Raw genomic sequence first — 18462 nt, 5'->3', positions numbered from 1 at the left:
TTTGTTATTCTATACTTTTATTTCTGAAAAAAAGTTTCTTCCAAAGGACCATTAATTTCCTTTACCACACCAAGAAAATACACCTTGTAATATAGCAGAGGTCATGTGGCTAATCCTACTTACACTGCTTACTGTCTAGTTCACAACCACCATTCAGATGCCAAGTATAAGGTCTTCAAGCCCTTATGCACAGTGTTATTGCAGCAAAACAGAGTTCTGGGGCTTACTGTCATGAGCGGCAGCACACCTACCACTATCATCCCTAAGCGGGATGGGCCCACTCCCATGCCCTCTGGATTATCAGATATTGTCCTCACAATCAGATTACAGGTAACAGATGCCAGTGTTACATGTAGGCTGGGTCAGTAGTTAATACAGAAGGGAACAGTGTCTGTATAGTATCCTATTAATTAAGGCTTAGGGAATAAATCTTCTTCTTTCAGCTTTTCCCGGTTAGGGGTTGCCACAGCGGATCACCTGTCTGCTCAGATTGGCAGTAGAGTTTTACGGTTTTGAGTTGCCAGCCCGGTGCCCAACCTTCTACGGAAGGCACACACTCATGACTAGGGCCAATTTAGAGTGTCCAATCCACCTACAGCATGTCTTTGGGAGGAAACCCACACGACCACAGGGTGGACATGCAGACTCAGCACAGAAGGCACCCCAGCCGAGGATCGAACCGGAGAACTTCTTGCTGTGAGGTGACAATGCTAACCGCTGCACCACCATGGCCGCCTTGCAGTTGCAAAAAAATTGTAAAATATTATTAAATGTCACGCTACAGAGTTATTGAATCCTTGAGATTATTCATTCATCTGTCCCTATAAAATAAAAATGTACATGTTACACAATGCCATTTATATTTGATCTGCATAGGCTTTTGGAAACAAATATGTCTGAAGTTAATTCTGAAACCTAAGGGAAAACACGTAACAAGATAGATCAACTGAAAAATAAGGTAGTATGTCTTTACTGCACTGAAGGCTTGTAACCAAGGGAAAGGCTACACTGTGTATTCTACTGCAGTTTAATGTTACTCAACCAAAGAAGTTAATCAAGAAGGTATTACAAATATGCCCATAAATAAGGGGAGCAATAATAAAACTAGTAACTGTTTCTTCAGCATCACTCTCATTTAACTCGTAGCTGCTCTTCCAAGGATGCACATTTATTGGCTGTGATTATAATTTATGTTGTAAAGCTAGACTTCTATTACCATAATTCAGAAGTTTTAGTGTCTGCTTGCTATATGACAGCAGAATCATCGTACCCTTTTCATACCTGTGAGTTGTGGGTTATAATACTATGAGTGCACTGTCACCTAATCATGTCATGTGGGCAACTAAACACAAGAAATGTAAACATGATTACCACCACCCTACCACCCCCCCCCGCCACACACACACACACACACACACACACACACACACACACACACACACACACACACACACACACACAAGCCCTGATGAAATCTCAATCTTTTGCAAGTATTATATTAAATCTGGAAACAGTTTCAATTTAGTTTCCTTTTTACTTTCTGTTCTGGGTGATGCACTTTGGTTATAAGCAACCTCAGAGCTCGATTTTCTTATTTTAGAAACAGCTTCCCTACACCTTAAATAGCAGTAGCAACTATTCTATAATGAAAATTCCCCAGATGCAGTCTCAGAGATCAAATATCACAAATGCATCTCTCAAGAGGCCTTTTTTTTTTCTTTGTAGGAATTGAGTTGCTGTTTCCACGGTGATGCTGCTGCTTTGTTTTAACGAGCTGAGTCCCAATAATCTTGCATGAAAAATAATAAATGATTAAAAGGTTCTGACCTTTAGGCTTTATAAGCATACGTTTCAAAAACATTTGGGGTACGGAGACTCCCAAACACCATTAAAAATAACATATTCCTGATAGCCTTTCTGAAATGGGCAAGAATATTTTCAAGTGAATGAATATGTCTGAAATAAAATAATAAGCCCATATAACAGGATTCACCTACTACTGAAACAAGCCCATGTAACAAGATTCACCTGTTACTAAAATGTGTTCTGCATTACCTCCTTTTCTGAACCACATCTTACTACATATTTCACTGATAAAAATTCAAAATGGTTGTTTGCATATTAAACTGGCTACGTGGTAAGGAAAAAAAAAATGCTGGGTAGGAAAAGAGGCAAGTATTATGGCTCACTCTGTGAAGTGATGCATTCAGTAAACAATGTAATATTCACAAGACAAGCCTATACAGGAGAATAGGAATACTCAAGACTTGAATAGGGCACACATAACATCTGATTTAACCTTTACCTTAATTTGCTCTCCTTCAATCTCCACAGTCTTTTCTCTGAAGTCCACACCAATAGTGGCTTCTGTTCTCTCAGGAAAGGTTCCTCCACAGAATCTGAAGGTCAGGCAGGTTTTCCCGACGTTGGAATCCCCAATCACAATGATTTTGAATATCCGGGTCTGAACACACTGATCTAAAGCAGCTCCCAGATTTAAGGATAAATATTTTGAGCCAGAACTTGGTGTTCTCCCATTTATCAAAGCGCGACTGGCCATAATACAAAAGTAATACTGCAGCTAAAATGGATAACCTTTTAAGGCTAGATTAATTTTTCACTAGACTGACCAAAACACTATTGTAAAAAAATATTCTCTCCGTAAAAAAAGTGCTATATAGCTCTTCTTTTAAACATTATGCTCTTAAATTATCATGATTTTCTAAAAGCAGGTTTTAAACACAAGCTACCAACAATAGGAATACATATTATTTTGCTTGGAAAAGGGCAAGCTGTTCTCTTCCGTAGGGTAGCATGAAAATATCAGAGACTATTTTCTTGTCAGCATCAGATCATGATCCTCCCTTTCTACCTCACAGAACAAATGTAAGCCGGTTGCTCATTGGCCAGACTAGATTCTTGCCTGATTGGGCAATTCTCTTTCTCTTCCTGGTATGTACAGAATTCCACAATCTCCTTAATAAACCACTGAGCAGGTGTAATGACGGAGGCAGGTTGGATGAGGAATGGGGAGGGGGTTTAGCACAGCAGTACATTAACAGCTTCCAGGATCTTACCAGTTGGTAACTATTTCAGATTCCAGATAGCTGCAAAACGCATGCATAAGGGATTAGTTAAAATACAACTATTTCAGTGGAACTGCAGTTTCCCTGAAATTGTCAGGGGAGAGTATCTCATTTGTAATCTTATGCCATGATTTTAACTGATTCATTTTCTTGTTATCCATGCTACTTGAAAAATAAAGGCTTTACCAATTTCTGATTCATAATGCTGCATTTCAGATTTTCATCTACAGTAAAATGTTTGCAGGATATTTTGATTCCAGATATTTTAAGACAGAAGCCAAAATCTCAACAGCATAGATCCTTACTCACAGGCAAGTTATGTGTTAATGGCTAATGCTTAATTCATACCATTTATACCCAAGAGTAATGAAGATGTGCAGTTGTACTTCCTGGTCATTATTTTTTCTTCAAAACACACTGAATGTATCTATAGCTGTCCTCCGTTAATGTCATTAAAATTGTGCCAGCCAGGGTGGGCTTCTTTTATTTATGTGGTTAAAACATTCACCAGCATCTAGCACTGCAGCATGCAGCACAAAGCACAGGCAAATAGCAGCAAAGAGCACTTAAGTGAAAGGAAAGCTGAAAGACAGCATAAACAGTAGTACAATGCTACTGAAAAGGCACACCATTCCACATGACTGATGCATCTAACAATAAACCAACCTATGCATGTAATTTGTCAGTTCACATGTACAGTGACAGGGTACTTCTACAAGAAAATTCATAACATCGATGACATAGGTATTCTCTGAAAGTGTTCTCCTACAGCATTCACTGGATGTTAGTATCTGTGAATTGTGCTGCATGTTAGGACAGGACAACAGTGGATACAAAGCTATCTGCAGAACTGCAGCAACTATCTGTAATTTACTTTGCTGTTCCATTAAGAATTTTGCCATTTTATAGACATAGGTGAGGCCGTATTTCCCTGTGTAGTTACCAAAGACTGATTCCTGCTATGTGCAAAGATATCTTGCTCTGCCATTAATCTAGGATCCGAGCAACTGTACTTCAGCCAACAATCTGAAAAGCTGCACTGCATGTGAATGTTCTTTTGTTTTGTTATATAGATACGTAGGTAACTGTTTATCTCATGCACTGTGTGTTGTCTTTGAATGCATTTTGCCTTTGTTACCCAGTCATGGCTGTAAAGGGTCCCTGGGGTCTCAGTCCACTTAGTTACTAAATAAATACAAAGATATAAGCATACAAAACATTTTTTTTATTTGTGGCTTAATTAATGCACAGTAGTCTTGAAGATCCTGAGACTTTAATTAATCCAGAGATTGTAAAAGTGCATTTTACTATGAATGTTTACCCACCCACACTGGTGCAGAGGTTAACATCACTGCCTAATAGTGCTCAAGTCTCCTGTTTTCTTATTAATTGTTATGCCAAGCCCACATACCCTCCCTGTGTCTGTGTGGATTGTCTTTGGGTCTCTAGTTCATCCCACCTTCCCCAGGCATGTTGATTTGTTAATTGCTGCTTCTATAAACCGCCCATATGTATGGTTGTGGGTGAGACTGTGTATACATGTATGGTGGGGGAATTCTGCAAACTCATTCAGGACTGGGTTTTTGTCTTGCATAAGTGTCTTATGACCTTGTAAACAATCAAGAGCACACTGGTTTCCTACCCACTATTCACGCATTTCCCAGACACTCTCAATGCCTTTGTGCAACTCTACATATTTTTCTATGAGTTTATTATAAATACGTGGTTATTCATGTTTTTATCTAATAATTTGGGGTTCTGTGGGGTACATCATATCCCAATTACAGCGGATATCCAGAATAAGAGAAATAATAAAACAAAGACAATCATGCAGAACAGTGGTCCAGAGAATACAAAAACTACATATGTTGACCTCCAAGAGAGTTTCAAACAAAAACTTGGATGGCATATTCCAATTTAATATGCAAAATATATACTATACTTAAGAAGATATATAGAGAGAAAATGAGAACTTATACTGTGAGATCAGTTAAAGTTACTATAACAAAAGCAGAATAATAACCACACAACTGATGCATCATGCACAATGGGCCATGTAATCCCAAACTATGTCCACTGCTATCAAAATGTGCCTGGATACCTGATGTTCCTTTGACAAAACATAGGCATTGAACATTGTGGTCAGCCTGCAGTCTATGTCTGCAAAGGTGCTGTTCAGTAATCTGACGTAACCAGTATACTCTAAGAACTGTAGGGGCTGTTCCATTCTGATACCAGTGACCACTCCACATGCATGCAAGATACCAGAAACTCCTCCTGTTTTGTTAGGCTGCTGCTCCAAGGTAGCCCCCCCCAATAGCTAAACTCTCAGCTGCTACTGACTGCGCCTTTGCCTTAGCACAGTGTAGCATTATGGTGAAGTGCTTATAGCATTGCTGAAATATGCAATTTCTCCCACCTACAGCATGGATGTTAATGGCAACTATCTCCCACACCTAGTACTATAACAGCTGGAAATGACCCTTCTCCCCAACCTGTACTAAGAGTGGGCCCTGAGGATCTGTGAAAGAACACAATTTTCAGCATGTCCATCCCGTTCATCTCAGTCCCTAGACATGTGAACACAAGCAACATGGCAATAGGCTATGTAGTCCTGGGACTGGTAGGATGACAGTTACAGATATGGGATACATAGGTGTACCATACTATAGGTGATAGGGCAGTTATGACAATGTCATATATTGTTGGATTTATACATGGGAAGACATATGGCTAGAGCACCTGGCACACAGTGGTACACATGGACTCCATTCAGTCTCCATCCTGTATGTTAGGACTTACAGATATGTAAGTGTGGGGGACATTCATTCCAGGTGCCACCTTTGGAGAGCATATGAGAAAACACAGTCGAGAAAGCTATACAGTACTACAATAGGGGATACGGTGGTATAGGCATAACAATGTTGTAGCCATCACCATAAGCCAACATATCCTTTAGATGGGGCACATGATGTAACAAGCATGCAAAGTAGTTAGTTAAGGAGGTTGTCCTGATATCATGGGCTATCTTGTTGCCAGCATAATTATATGTATAAAGGGCACATGCAAGTGCATGTTTTGTTATTGCTAGGTTTACATAAGTGACATACCTGTATAAGAGTACATATTCTTAAGAAGATAAACAAAGACATCTAACCATACACTTGCAAAGCACTACATAACACCTCAGAGCTGGCAATCAGTGCTGAAAGTACTGCTAATCCATTGAACAGAAGAGACTAGTGGTCAAGCAGGGTTGGTTTTACTGACTGATGCTGACCTGTTTTTTATTTTAATATATTTAGCCCACTGGCAGGATAGATTCACTCATGGCTAAGTTTCTATTGTGTCTTCAATTTGCAGGACCAGAAGATAGATATGCAGAGAAAGCATCTCCTTTGTGATCACCGTCTCCCCATTACCTATGAGGATGTAACTGAGGAGAGTGAAGGAGATGAGGCTGGGAGGTGCCCAGCTGAAGTGGGAATAGGTAGCAAGGGTTGCAGCTGAAAGTGAAGTGAGTAGATATATGGCCAAAACAGAATGTCTCCACAAGTCGATAGCAGATTCCCTCAGCTAGCTAGTTCCAACCATCTGGCCACCAATGGAAGGTCTGGCCTATACTACAGGCCACCTTGATTCAGAGTCTGATGCTGGACTACAGCAATGTCTCTCTGGATGATGGAGGTGGTCAGCAAACTTCTGCATGTACCCCACCCCATCCCTAGCTTGGTGTGATGCCCCCCCATTGTAACTTGTCCAATATCCTGTGCATTGTCCGATTCTCCCCATCACCATTTTTCTGTCCTCTGTCTGACTCTGCCTAGTGCATGTTTCCTTAGTCTAGAGTGTGCATATCCACCCTTATGTTTGTATTGTTGTACATGCCTGCCTTTCCTTCAACACCAGCCTCTTTCGTTCCCTTACTTTCATCCTTCTCCCTCTTTTCTTCTCCCAATATAAAGAAAAAAGGAGCCCATATCCCCAGAATAGATGTTTCCCTGAATCACTCATTTTTCACATATACCTGTGTTTTACTTCATTGTATACCTCTGCTCACTACTTTTCCCATTTCCCAGTACATTCCTTTCCTTCCCTTTCATGCATCTAGCACACAGTTGTAAATTCTGTATTATTATATTATCATTATGCGTCACTTTGTGTCCCCTGGGATTCAGGTTACTGGCTAAGGCTCTTGCCACCTCTATAGTGCCTTTTTAGGCAAAGTTCAAAGGACAAAACCACCACCGTAACAGGTACAAGCATGCAAATTCTGAAGGTAATGCTACTCAATGCTAGAAGTCTAAACCTTAAAATGCACTCTCTCGAGGCACTCCTAAAAATGGAGAACATCGATATCTGTGCAGTAACTGAGACCTGGTTCAAGGCTCCAGAGAGCACCCCTGCAATACCAGGCTACAACTCTTGCCACACCTTTCGGCCACCAAACCAGGACTGAAACACTAAAGGTGGAGGAGTGTCCATATTCACCAAGGATATTCACACCACCAGGCTTGTTGCCCAACACAATGCGTCTGAAATTCTCCAGGTGCAACTAACACTAGGTAAGACTGCAATCCAATTGTAGCTTGCTACATATCCCCCACCATGCACCAAGATTCTCACTACACCTTTCTAAACATACTGGAAAATATTAAGATATAACCAAACACCCTAAAACTGGTTGATTTCAACTACCCTGCTATTAACTGGGAAAACTACTCATGTACCAACACCTTTACCCAACGTTTCTTGGAATTCATACATTCCAACACCCTGGATCAACTAATCCATAGTCCCACCAGGGGCTCCAATATCCTAGACCTGGTCATTACCAACATGGGAAATGGATGCTCTATACCTGTGGTCACCCCCTCATTGGTCAGGTCTGACCATAAGCTAATCACCCTTAACATCCACATCCCACCCCCAGCCCCCAGTAAGGAAACCTCCATAAAAAACTTCTCCAAAGCCAACTTCATGCTACTCAAGTCAGAATTGACAAACTTCATGACACCCATGCAGATGGGAACTGAAAGCCCGACTGCTGACTCCTACACTAAGGCACTGTATGAGCACATCCACTCATGCATGAATCGTGCCATCCCAAATAGAACCGAGATGCTCTCTTCCAAAAAAAGAAAACCAATCTGGTGGTCCCCTGTCATAAACAAACTTTACAACAAAAGGATGAAACTGTTGCAGAAAAGAGGAAAATCCCAGAATGCAAAAAACTCTCTTACCAGCCTCAGTAAGAAGCTGAGATCCCTCATAAAATCCTCCAAAGGTAGTTACGAAAATAAAATTGCCAAATATTCCAAAGACAACCACAAGGCATTCTATAACTATGTCAAGAATCTAAATGGCAATACTCTGATCTGCTCTGAGCTACAACAGAATGGTGTTAAATATACTGATCCCAAGGATATTGCCAATATCCTGGCAGATCAATTCAGTGCTAACTTCACCCCCCTCTCACCCCCTAAACGGCCCATCTCAATACTGGATGATTCCCAAATTCTGGTAATAATGGCCACACAAGTAAAAAACGCACTCTCCAAAGCTAAGAATACAGCATCCATGGGACCAGATGACATCCTGGGCTGTGTACTACATGAACTACAAAATGAACTGGCATGTCACCTAAGTGTCATGTTTAATCATAGCCTCACCTCAGGCTTCATGCCCACTGAGTGGTGCACAGCTACAGTTATCCCACTCCACAAGGGGGGATCCTCCTTGGATCCAGGAACTACCGCCCCATCAGTCTGACGAGCCTGATCTGCAAGGCCATGGAATGTATTATCATGGAACTTATAAACAAAGACATTGGCAACCTTCAAACACTGAACCCCACCCAGTTTGGGTTCGTGAAGGGCCAATCTTTTCTCCTGAACCTGATTGACTTCTTTGAATCAGTCTCCAGAGCCGTGGATGAGGGTAAGGTGGTCCACACAACCTATCTGGACATCGCCAAGGCCTTTGACACCATCCCCCACTCTGGAATCATAGATATATTTACTAAGCTGGGCATTAATCCCTACATCACTCGATGGGTCGCCAACTGGCTTACTGACAGAACCCACACTGTAAAAGTAGCCGACTCCAAATCCAGCTCCAGACAGGTGACAAGTGGAGTACCTCAGGGTTCAGTCCTGGGACTGCTCTTGTTTGGCATCTACTTCTCTGAATACAGGCCAACACTAAGGGACTCTGGCTAACAAAGTTCACAGATTACTGCAAACTGGGAGCCATTATCGAATCCCCAAATGATGTGGATACTCTACAAAAGAGCCTTACAGAAACAGATGCTTGGTGCCAGAGCCATGGGCTCAAGCTCAATGCTAAGAAATGTATAGTTATCCCCTTTGGGAAAAAAACATGTACCCGTAAATTACCACATAGGTGGCAGTACACTAAACTCCAAAAGTGTGATAAGAGACTTAGGGACACAGATGGACAGTGGTCTCACCTTTGATAACCACATCGCCACAACAGTCAGGAAGTCCTTCTATGTGGCACACCTCATCACTAAGGGCTTTTCATCTAGAAAAAAAGAGGTCACTGTCCTACTGTACTCATCCCTCATTAGACCCATTATAAAATACAGCACCCCGTTTGGTATGTACCTCTCAAGACATCTGCAACAACTGGAAAGGCCACAGAAATACCTCACTAAAAGAATCACAGGCCTAAAGAAGATGCCCTATGCTGACCACCTTAAAAAAACTCCAGCTATACTATGTCACACATTGTCTACTCAGAGGCGATCTCTGCTTAACATACAAGGCCATGTTAAACCCAGAGCTGCTGGACATGCTACACTTAAAGATATCCCAATCCCTCAGAGCCACATGCTCCAGGGATCTAAACCATGTCATCACAATAAACAAAACATGTTGGAGGGATAGGTTCCTGATTCAGAGACTCCCCAGACTCTGGAATAGACTGCCCATACATGTCAAGCAGAGTGCCTCTTTGGCCCTCTTCAAAAGGAACCTTGACGATTGGATGGGAGAAAGGAAATTCACCCCGGGGATCACGTCAGTCACCCTGCTAGACAGGGGTCCAGGGAAGTAAATAGTGTGCAAAGAAATAGCCAGGGAATTGTTATGGCTAGGCTTGTATAGGCCCTAGGGCTGATAGCCTAGTACCAACCTATGAACCTATAAAGGACATTCTAGTGCAAACAGCACAGCTTGTACATTACATGTTCTGCTTTTGTTTGAGATGCCGCAGTCTGTGAGATCATGGTTTCAGTTCTCACAAGATTTGCATACAGTGAAACCTGGCCTCTTTGTATTCCATCTTGCGCTCCTATGAATATATGTCACTACATGGATATGTCTGTTTACCAGTTTGCTGCACTAATCATTTATGTACCCTGCAGAGCAACCACCTGCATGAAAGCACTGCCTGTCTTACTTTAGAGATATACTAAGTATCTATATTACTATGCACTGATGCCAAGCTGATTAAACCTTGCAGAGAAGTACAGCACATACATATGTATACATCCACAGAGACATGACCTTGTGCACACACAGATTACATAGTTTTGCTAATTCAGTTGTATGGCTGTCTTTGACAGGGTACTCTGCACTTTTGAGGAATACTTTTGGACTTTACCTGACACTGTTGTTTCAAAACTCTAATGATCATAAATTTACTTGGCTCTTTTTTTTAACCTGTGTATAGCTTTCCTTTATCTGACAATGGATCTAAGTTGCACCAGTACCGAGTTCTTGACCATCACATGATACTGTCTCCTTTCTAGAAAAAGACATACACACTAAATTACAAGGAGTTAGAATTACAAACATTATCTGGCTGCAGCAGTTAGAGTTCCAGACTTACAATACTTGGTTCTTTGGTTAGATTCCTGGCTGGGATGAATTCTGATGCATATTATCCATATTTGCACATAGATTTTAGATACAGTATACTGTTTTCTCTCACAATCCAAACACATACTGAAAGGCAAAGTAGCAAAGCTCTAAACTGTAACATGTGCATGTGGGGTTCAGGCACCTTACCTAGATACAGAGACATTTCCCTGGGGACACATGGCTGAAGTGACACTCAGCTACAAAAAAACATGACTGTTGCAATTTCCCTGTAGACAGAAAGCACACACTGTCATGCCCACAGCTTTAATAAAAAAGTTTATGAGGGCAGAAGAAGTAATGTCTTGTGCTTAGTGTAAAATGCATGCTTATGTAACTACATGTGGAAGCATGTTACAGCATGGAGGAAATCCTGCATACTACTGTAGTCACATTTATGCTTCAGTATAAATTTTAGGTAATGTTCCATAGACACAGTGAAGGGGGTTGTCACTCTCCTATTTTGGACACAATAGAAGAGTCTTTGTGGGTTCTGTTCAAGCAGCTTTCTTTTATACAGATACATCACTACAGAAGTTTGCTAACTTTAACTTAAGTAACTTATACACAAAGTAACAACTGCGATCATGCATGCTCTCACTCTGGCTGGTCTTACAAAATGGCACTAGGGATTGCACGTGTCTGGAATTTATAAGTGCATGTACAGCCTTGACATGCTTCTTAAAGATACAGTACACATCACTTGCACTCTGATCTACATCCTCCCTCTTTGAGAAATAGATCATACAACACTATGAGTCTATTTAGCATGCAGAAATCACAGGTAATTCTTTCTCATGCATTATACAATACTAAGTACACACACACACACACACACTCATATATATATATATATATATATATATATATATATATATATATATATATATATATATATATATATACAATCAAGTCCACGTTGCTGCGTATTTCACACAAGGCTTTGATACTCATCCATATCATGTGACATAAAACTGGGAATTAGATTTAGCAACTGGAACTGTCTCTGCAAAATGTTTGACCTGTGGAATGTTCACAACATTTTCTGGAATGGAATTAGCATTTTTAACACATTCTGGTATAGGAACAGTGTCTGATTCACTCTTAGATTTCAAGTCTGCATCACAGAAGAAATTTTGTGATGGTGATGATGACTCTGGTAGAAGAAGATGTCTACGGTTCCTCCTGTACTCCACACCCTCTCAGTCTACCATGTAGGATCTTGGCTTGGCACAGATGCCTGTAAATCTGTTCTATTTGATCAAAACCTTTCATTTTCTGGATTCGTACTGTCTCTCCTTCCCTCAACGGACAAAGTAATCTGCTCGATCAGTCGTAACTAGATTTCTGGATATTACGCCTCTTAAACAATTGAGCCTTGATGGTTTTATTTATTTATTTAACAGTTGTTTACTGGGAAAGTCCGACTGGACACATGTCATTTTTCAGTGGAGGCCCAGGAAGAAAAGCTCCATGAGTAACAGTAAATTTTAATGCATGAATTACAATAATCAAAATTAACAATCTGCATTCAAACTGGAACCTTAGTTTGAGAGACAGCCTTACAGAACTATCTGCAAATATATAGAGCTGAGTATACTTTTCTGTATTATTCTGTATTATAGAGCTAAATTGTTTGCTTAGATATCCGTTGTATGTATATATATATATATATATATATATATATATATAGAGAGAGAGAGAGAACAGTTTATATTTTTTGGCTTTATAATTTGCACATTCCTCACATCTGTGTTGAAACTTTTTCCCCACCCCCCCCTCATTCCTTGCCTTGTCTTTAGCTATATAATTGAGCTAGCGTTGTGTGTCCTGTTAATTAACAATCTGCATTCAAACTGGAATCTTAGTTTGAGAGACAGCCTTACAGAACTATCTGCAAATATATAGAGCTGAGTATACTTTTCTGTATTATTCTGTATTATAGAGCTAAACTGTTTGCTTAGATATCTGTTGTATGTATATATATATATATATATATAGAGAGAGAGAGAGAGAGAGAACAGTTTATATTTTTTGGCTTTATAATTTGCACATTCCTCACATCTGTGTTGAAACTTTTTCCCCACCCCCCCACCCCTCATTTCCTGCCTTGTCTTTAGCTATATAATTGAGCTAGCGTTGTGTGTCCTGTTAATTAACAATCTGCATTCAAACTGGAATCTTAGTTTGAGAGACAGACTTACAGAACTATCTGCAAATATATCGAGCTGAGTATACTTTTCTGTATTATTCTGTATTATAGAGCTAAATTGTTTGCTTAGATATCTGTTGTATATATATATATATATAGAGAGAGAGAGAGAGACAGAGAGAGAGAGAGAACAGTATATATTTTTTGGCTTTATAATTTGCACATTCCTCACATCTGTGTTGAAACTATTTTTCCCCACCCCCCACTCCCAGTTCTTGTTTGTAGTTTAAATTTGGTGGCTTTTGCAGTGCCCGCCCCACTGTAGATTTGATCTAAGACACTCCCCCAGGCCCATCTCTTTACCGCATTCTACCTAATTAACCATTTCTGCACTTGCTTTTAGTCCTTTTTAATTAAATTACATTTTTTCAAACTGTGTGTGCACTAATATTGATACATATTCAAGTGTGTCAGCTTGCACTGCATGAGAATTGTATTTACTACTGCTTTTGCTACTTTTCTGAAAAAAAAAAATTCATCTGCTTTTACTGTACTTGTGTTTCTTCCTACTTTATTTTGCTTTTGCATCATCTTAAAAGTACTCAATTGTATTTATTACTGCTTGGTGCAACTCATTCTAAGCCTTTTAGTTTCAACACTTGGGCTTCAGACCAGTTGTTTTACATTGAGAGGGTTTGTGGTCTGCACTGTAGTGGCAGAACAGGTAGCTTACATCCTTCTAAGTTGGGAACTGCTGATTGAGGGTTCAGTGTCTGTTATTCTAAAAGTGTATTAATTCTGGTTTAAGCACTTGGGCTTTCAGGCCAGTTATTTTACATTAAGAGGGTTCGTGGTCTGCACTCTTGTGGGAGGAGAGGCTGGACTCTGCCCTTCTGAGCTGGGAATTTCTGGTTAAAGGCTTATAGTGCATGCATATCTGAACTGCTTCTTACTGAAATTGGTACACCTTGTTTGCTGTAGCATAGACCAGATCCAGGCCTGCTGAATCTAGCTTTGTTTGTATAACTTGAGCACTAATCCAGGCATTCTTTAAAGTATTCAATTGTATTTATTACTGCTTAGTAGTAACTTGATTAAAGTGTAGCTATCATTCTAAGTCTTTTGGATTAAGCACTTGGGCTTCAGACCAGTTGTTTTACATTAGGAAGGTTTGTGGCATGCACTGTGGTGGCAGGACAGGTAGCTTTCATCCTTCTAAGTTGGGAACTGCTGATTGAGAGCTCAGTGTCTGTTATTCCTAAAGTGTATTAGTTCTGGTTTATGCACTTGGGCTTCAGGCCAGTTATTTTACATTAAGAAGGTTCGTGGTCTGCACTCTTGTGGGAGGAGAGGCTGGACTCTGCCCTTCTGAGCTGGGAATTTCTGGTTAAAGGTTTATAGTGCCTGCATATCTGAACTGTTTCTTACTGAAATTGGTACACCTTGTTTGCTGTAGCATAGACTAGATCCAGGCCTGCTGAATCTAGCTTTGTTTATATGCTTGTTGTTTGTTTGCTTGTTATTTCCCTGGAACGCTAATTCCACCTAAAACGCGGCTTCTCAGCGCTTCTGTGGATCCCTAGTGATATCTGCATTGCTTACTGTACTTATTTCCTTGTTTCACTTGAAACAAAGTTACTGTTTGTCATTTTTGCATTTAAGTTACCTGTAACACATTGCACTTAAGTTACCTGGCACTTGCTCACTAAAGCAATTATATAAGTCAGCACTAAAAATTAAAAGCACTACACCCTCACTCCCCATTGGCCCTTGTTTTCAATTATAAAGGAATTCCCAATATTATTCTAGCATGTCCAAAGGTCAGTTGTCAATCTCCTCTCCAGTTCAGCTGGTGAACATGGGAATCTTGAGGCAATGTTACAACTGCCTCATGTACACAGACAACCATCTCCTCCTCCCAACAAATTCCAACACATGTGAGAGATGCAACCATATTACCAAACTGGAGGCTAAGATCTCTCAACTCAGTACTGGCATAACCAGTCAGGAGGAGAAGGAAACCACACTCACTACAATTCCAGTCTCACATAGACCTACCACGACAGCAAACTAAACACATAATCACACAAAAACATACTCAGAGGCTCTAAATAAAGATCTGCCTAAGCAGCAGAGACCTCCAAAGCAGACACCCAAGCAACCGCTACCCCAAAACAAAACACATGCAACACATATCTCACAAAGCCAGTGTGCTGAACAGTCACAGCCCTTAAGGCTAAACAACACATCTGATACACTTGTAATAGGTGACTCTATCGTCAGGCACACTGACGTCCCGCTCACCAGGCTGAACAAGGAGAAGGTCACGGTGAGCAGCCTGTCGGGCGCTAGGATCCGCCACATAACACAAGCACTCAGGTCACTCCAAGGCAAGTACAAATATGACTCAGTCATTGTCCATGCTGGTGTGAATGACCTGAGACGTACCTCCCTGGACTACATGAAAAGAGACATAGAGGAGCTCTCTGAGCATGTAGCCCAGGCCGGTATGACCCTGACTTTGAGTAGCATCTTACCCTCACCAAGAATGATGCCACAATATGAAGACAAGATGATCAATTTCAACAATTGGCTTAAGTACTGGTGTCATTCAAAGGGGATCCAATGCCTGTCAGCCTGGGATGATATGCTCGACAAGCCACGATGCTTCGCTAGGGACGGCTTGCACCTGTCACCCCTGGGCTTTCGGATATTGGCAAAGGCTCTTGCTACCCCATAGTGCCTTTTTTAGGCAAGGCTCAAAAGACAAACCCACCTCCATAGGTATCACAAGGGATAAGAAACTAAGAGTAATGCTACTCAACGCCAGAAATCTAAACCTCAAGATGCACGCACCTGAAACTCTCCTTAGCATGAAGAACATTGATATCTGTGCAGTAACAGAAACCTGGTTCAGGGCTCCCGAGAGCACCCCAGCACTACCAGGTTATACCTCATACCATGCTTTTTGGCCCCAAAGCTTGGACCGAACCACAAAAGGAGGGGGAGTATCGATATTCATCAAAGATACCCACACCTCCAGGTTGGTGGCAAAGCACGAAGCATCAGAGACTATCCATGTGCAACCAGCAGTGGGTAAAACTGCCTTCCAGTTTATAGCCTGCTACAGATCACCCTACCAAACCCAGGAACCCCACTCGGCCTTCCTGAGAACACTGGAAAATATGAAGGTATCTCCTACACCATTATATTGGGCGACTTCAACTACCCAAACATAGACTGGGAGCATTACTCTATCTCCAACAACCTAGCCCAAAGGTTCCTAGAATTCATAAACTCAAATGCTATGGAACAACTTGTTACCACTCCCACAAGAGGGGAAAACATACTGGACCTGATCATCACCAACATGGGGACTCTATGCTCCAGACCAGAAGTGTATCCCTCACTGGTAAGATCAGACCATAAACTGATCTCACTGGATATTCACATCCCAACCCCACCTCCTGCCCAGAAAACCACAGTGAAAAACTTCTCTAAAGCAAATTTCACACTCCTCAAAACCGAGGTGGAATCCTTCAAAGCCCCCGGGCCTGTGGAAAATACGGCCCAGACCGCAGAATCCTTTATAAATGCATTTTATGAACACCTTCAGGAATGCATGGATCATGCAATCCCAAATAAAACCAAGACCCAATCCTCCAAAGGCAGACATCCTGTCTGGTGGACCCCAGCCATAAACAAACTATACAATAGAAGGAGGAAGCTACTACATGATAGAGCAAAATCCCAAAAAGGGAAGGCATCTCTGATCAGTATTAGCAAAAATCTAAGGGCACTCATAAAATCGTCTAAGGCCAGCTTCGAAAGAAAAATTGCACAGGACACGAAGGATAATCACAAGGCTTTCTTTAGTTATGTAGGAACCTGGGTGGGAATTCCCAGATATGCTCAGAATTAGTCCAAAATGACAAAAAATACACCGAACCCACAGACATTGCCAACATCCTAGCTGACAGGTTCACTGCAAACTCCCCACAAAAAGGGCAAATATCTATCCCAGCAGAGTGCTGCCCCCTGACATCTCAGATGCTCAGGTAAGAGCTGCCCTCTCCAAAGCAAAAAACACAGCATCAATGGGACCAGACGGTGTCCCAGGCTGCTTCCTACATGAACTCCAAGAAGAGCTAAACCCAAACATAAAACTACTGTTCAATCTCAGCCTTACTACAGGATATGTACCCAAAGAGTGGCGTACAGCAACAGTGGTCCCTCTCCACAAAGGTGGTGCCTCAACGGACCCTGGAAACTATCGCCCCATAAGCCTGACTAGCTTGGTCTGCAAAGCTATGGAAAGGATCATCATGGACCTCATAAATAAAGATATTGGGGACCTACAGACACTGGATCCTACCCAGTTCGGCTTTGTCAAGGGCAGATCCTGCCTCTTAAACCTGGTCGACTTCTTTGAAACAGTCACCAAGACCACTGATGAAGGGAAGGTGGTCCACACAGCCTACCTGGACCTCGCAAAAGCCTTCGATACAATACCCCACTCGGGCATTATAGATAAACTCACCAGCTTAAATATAAACCCCTATGTCACTAGATGGGTTGCAAACTGGCTCAAGGACAGAACCCACATGGTTAGAATTGCTGGAGCCATGTCAGACTCCAAACCAGTTACAAGTGGCATCTCACAAGGCTCAGTCCTGGGACCTCTGTTGTTCGGTATATATTTCTCGGAGGTACAGGCCAACACAGAAGGACTGTGGCTGACCAAGTTCGCAGATGACTGCAAACAGGGCGCCATAATCGACTCTCCAGCTGACATAAGCATCCTCCAAAAGGGCCTCATAGAAACAGACAACTGGTGCCAGAGCCATGGCCTCAAGCTAAACGCCAAAAAGTGTATAGTCATCCCCTTTGGCAAAAACAAAGTGCCCACAAATTACCACATAGGTGGTAATCCATTAAGTACAGAAGAAGTAATTAGGGACCTGGGGACCCAAGTTGATAGCAATCTCTCATTTGACAACCACGTGGCCAAAGTGGTTAGGAAAAACATTTTATATAGCCCACCTAATCATGAAGGGATTCACATCTAGATTAGGGGAGGTCATCGTGCCTCTTTACTCATCCCTCATCAAGCCCATAATCAAGTACAATGCCCCTTTTGGGATGTACCTTACCAAACACCTGCAGCAACTGGAAAGACCCCAAAAGTACCTCACCAAGAGGATCAAAGGGCTCAAACAGATGCCATATGCTGCCCGGTTAAAGAAACTCCAGCTCTACTCAGTGGCATACTGCCTGCTCAGAGGCGACCTGTGCCTGACGTATAAAGCCATGTCCAACCCGGAATTAAGGGACATGC

At 41.6% G+C, this 18462-nt stretch overlaps 1 protein-coding gene across 1 annotated transcript in view; it reads right to left on the bottom strand.

The window, feature by feature from the left end:
- The window catches only part of RAB33A (RAB33A, member RAS oncogene family), a 220647-nt gene extending 217714 nt beyond the window's left edge, over positions 1-2933 (bottom strand). The window contains exon 1 of the mRNA XM_044057019.1: positions 2306-2933. Coding sequence (XP_043912954.1) covers positions 2306-2560 — 255 coding nt within the window. The 5' untranslated portion in view covers positions 2561-2933. The remainder of the gene's footprint in view (positions 1-2305) is intronic.
- Positions 2934-18462: the final 15529 nt, after the last annotated feature.

The sequence above is a fragment of the Protopterus annectens genome, chromosome 15.part0 (assembly GCF_019279795.1).
Source record: "Protopterus annectens isolate FY-2018-M chromosome 15.part0, PAN1.0, whole genome shotgun sequence".
Taxonomy (NCBI): domain Eukaryota; kingdom Metazoa; phylum Chordata; order Ceratodontiformes; family Protopteridae; genus Protopterus; species Protopterus annectens.
The sequence above is the reverse complement of the archived record's forward strand: the minus strand, read 5'-3'. Positions and strand labels throughout refer to the sequence as shown.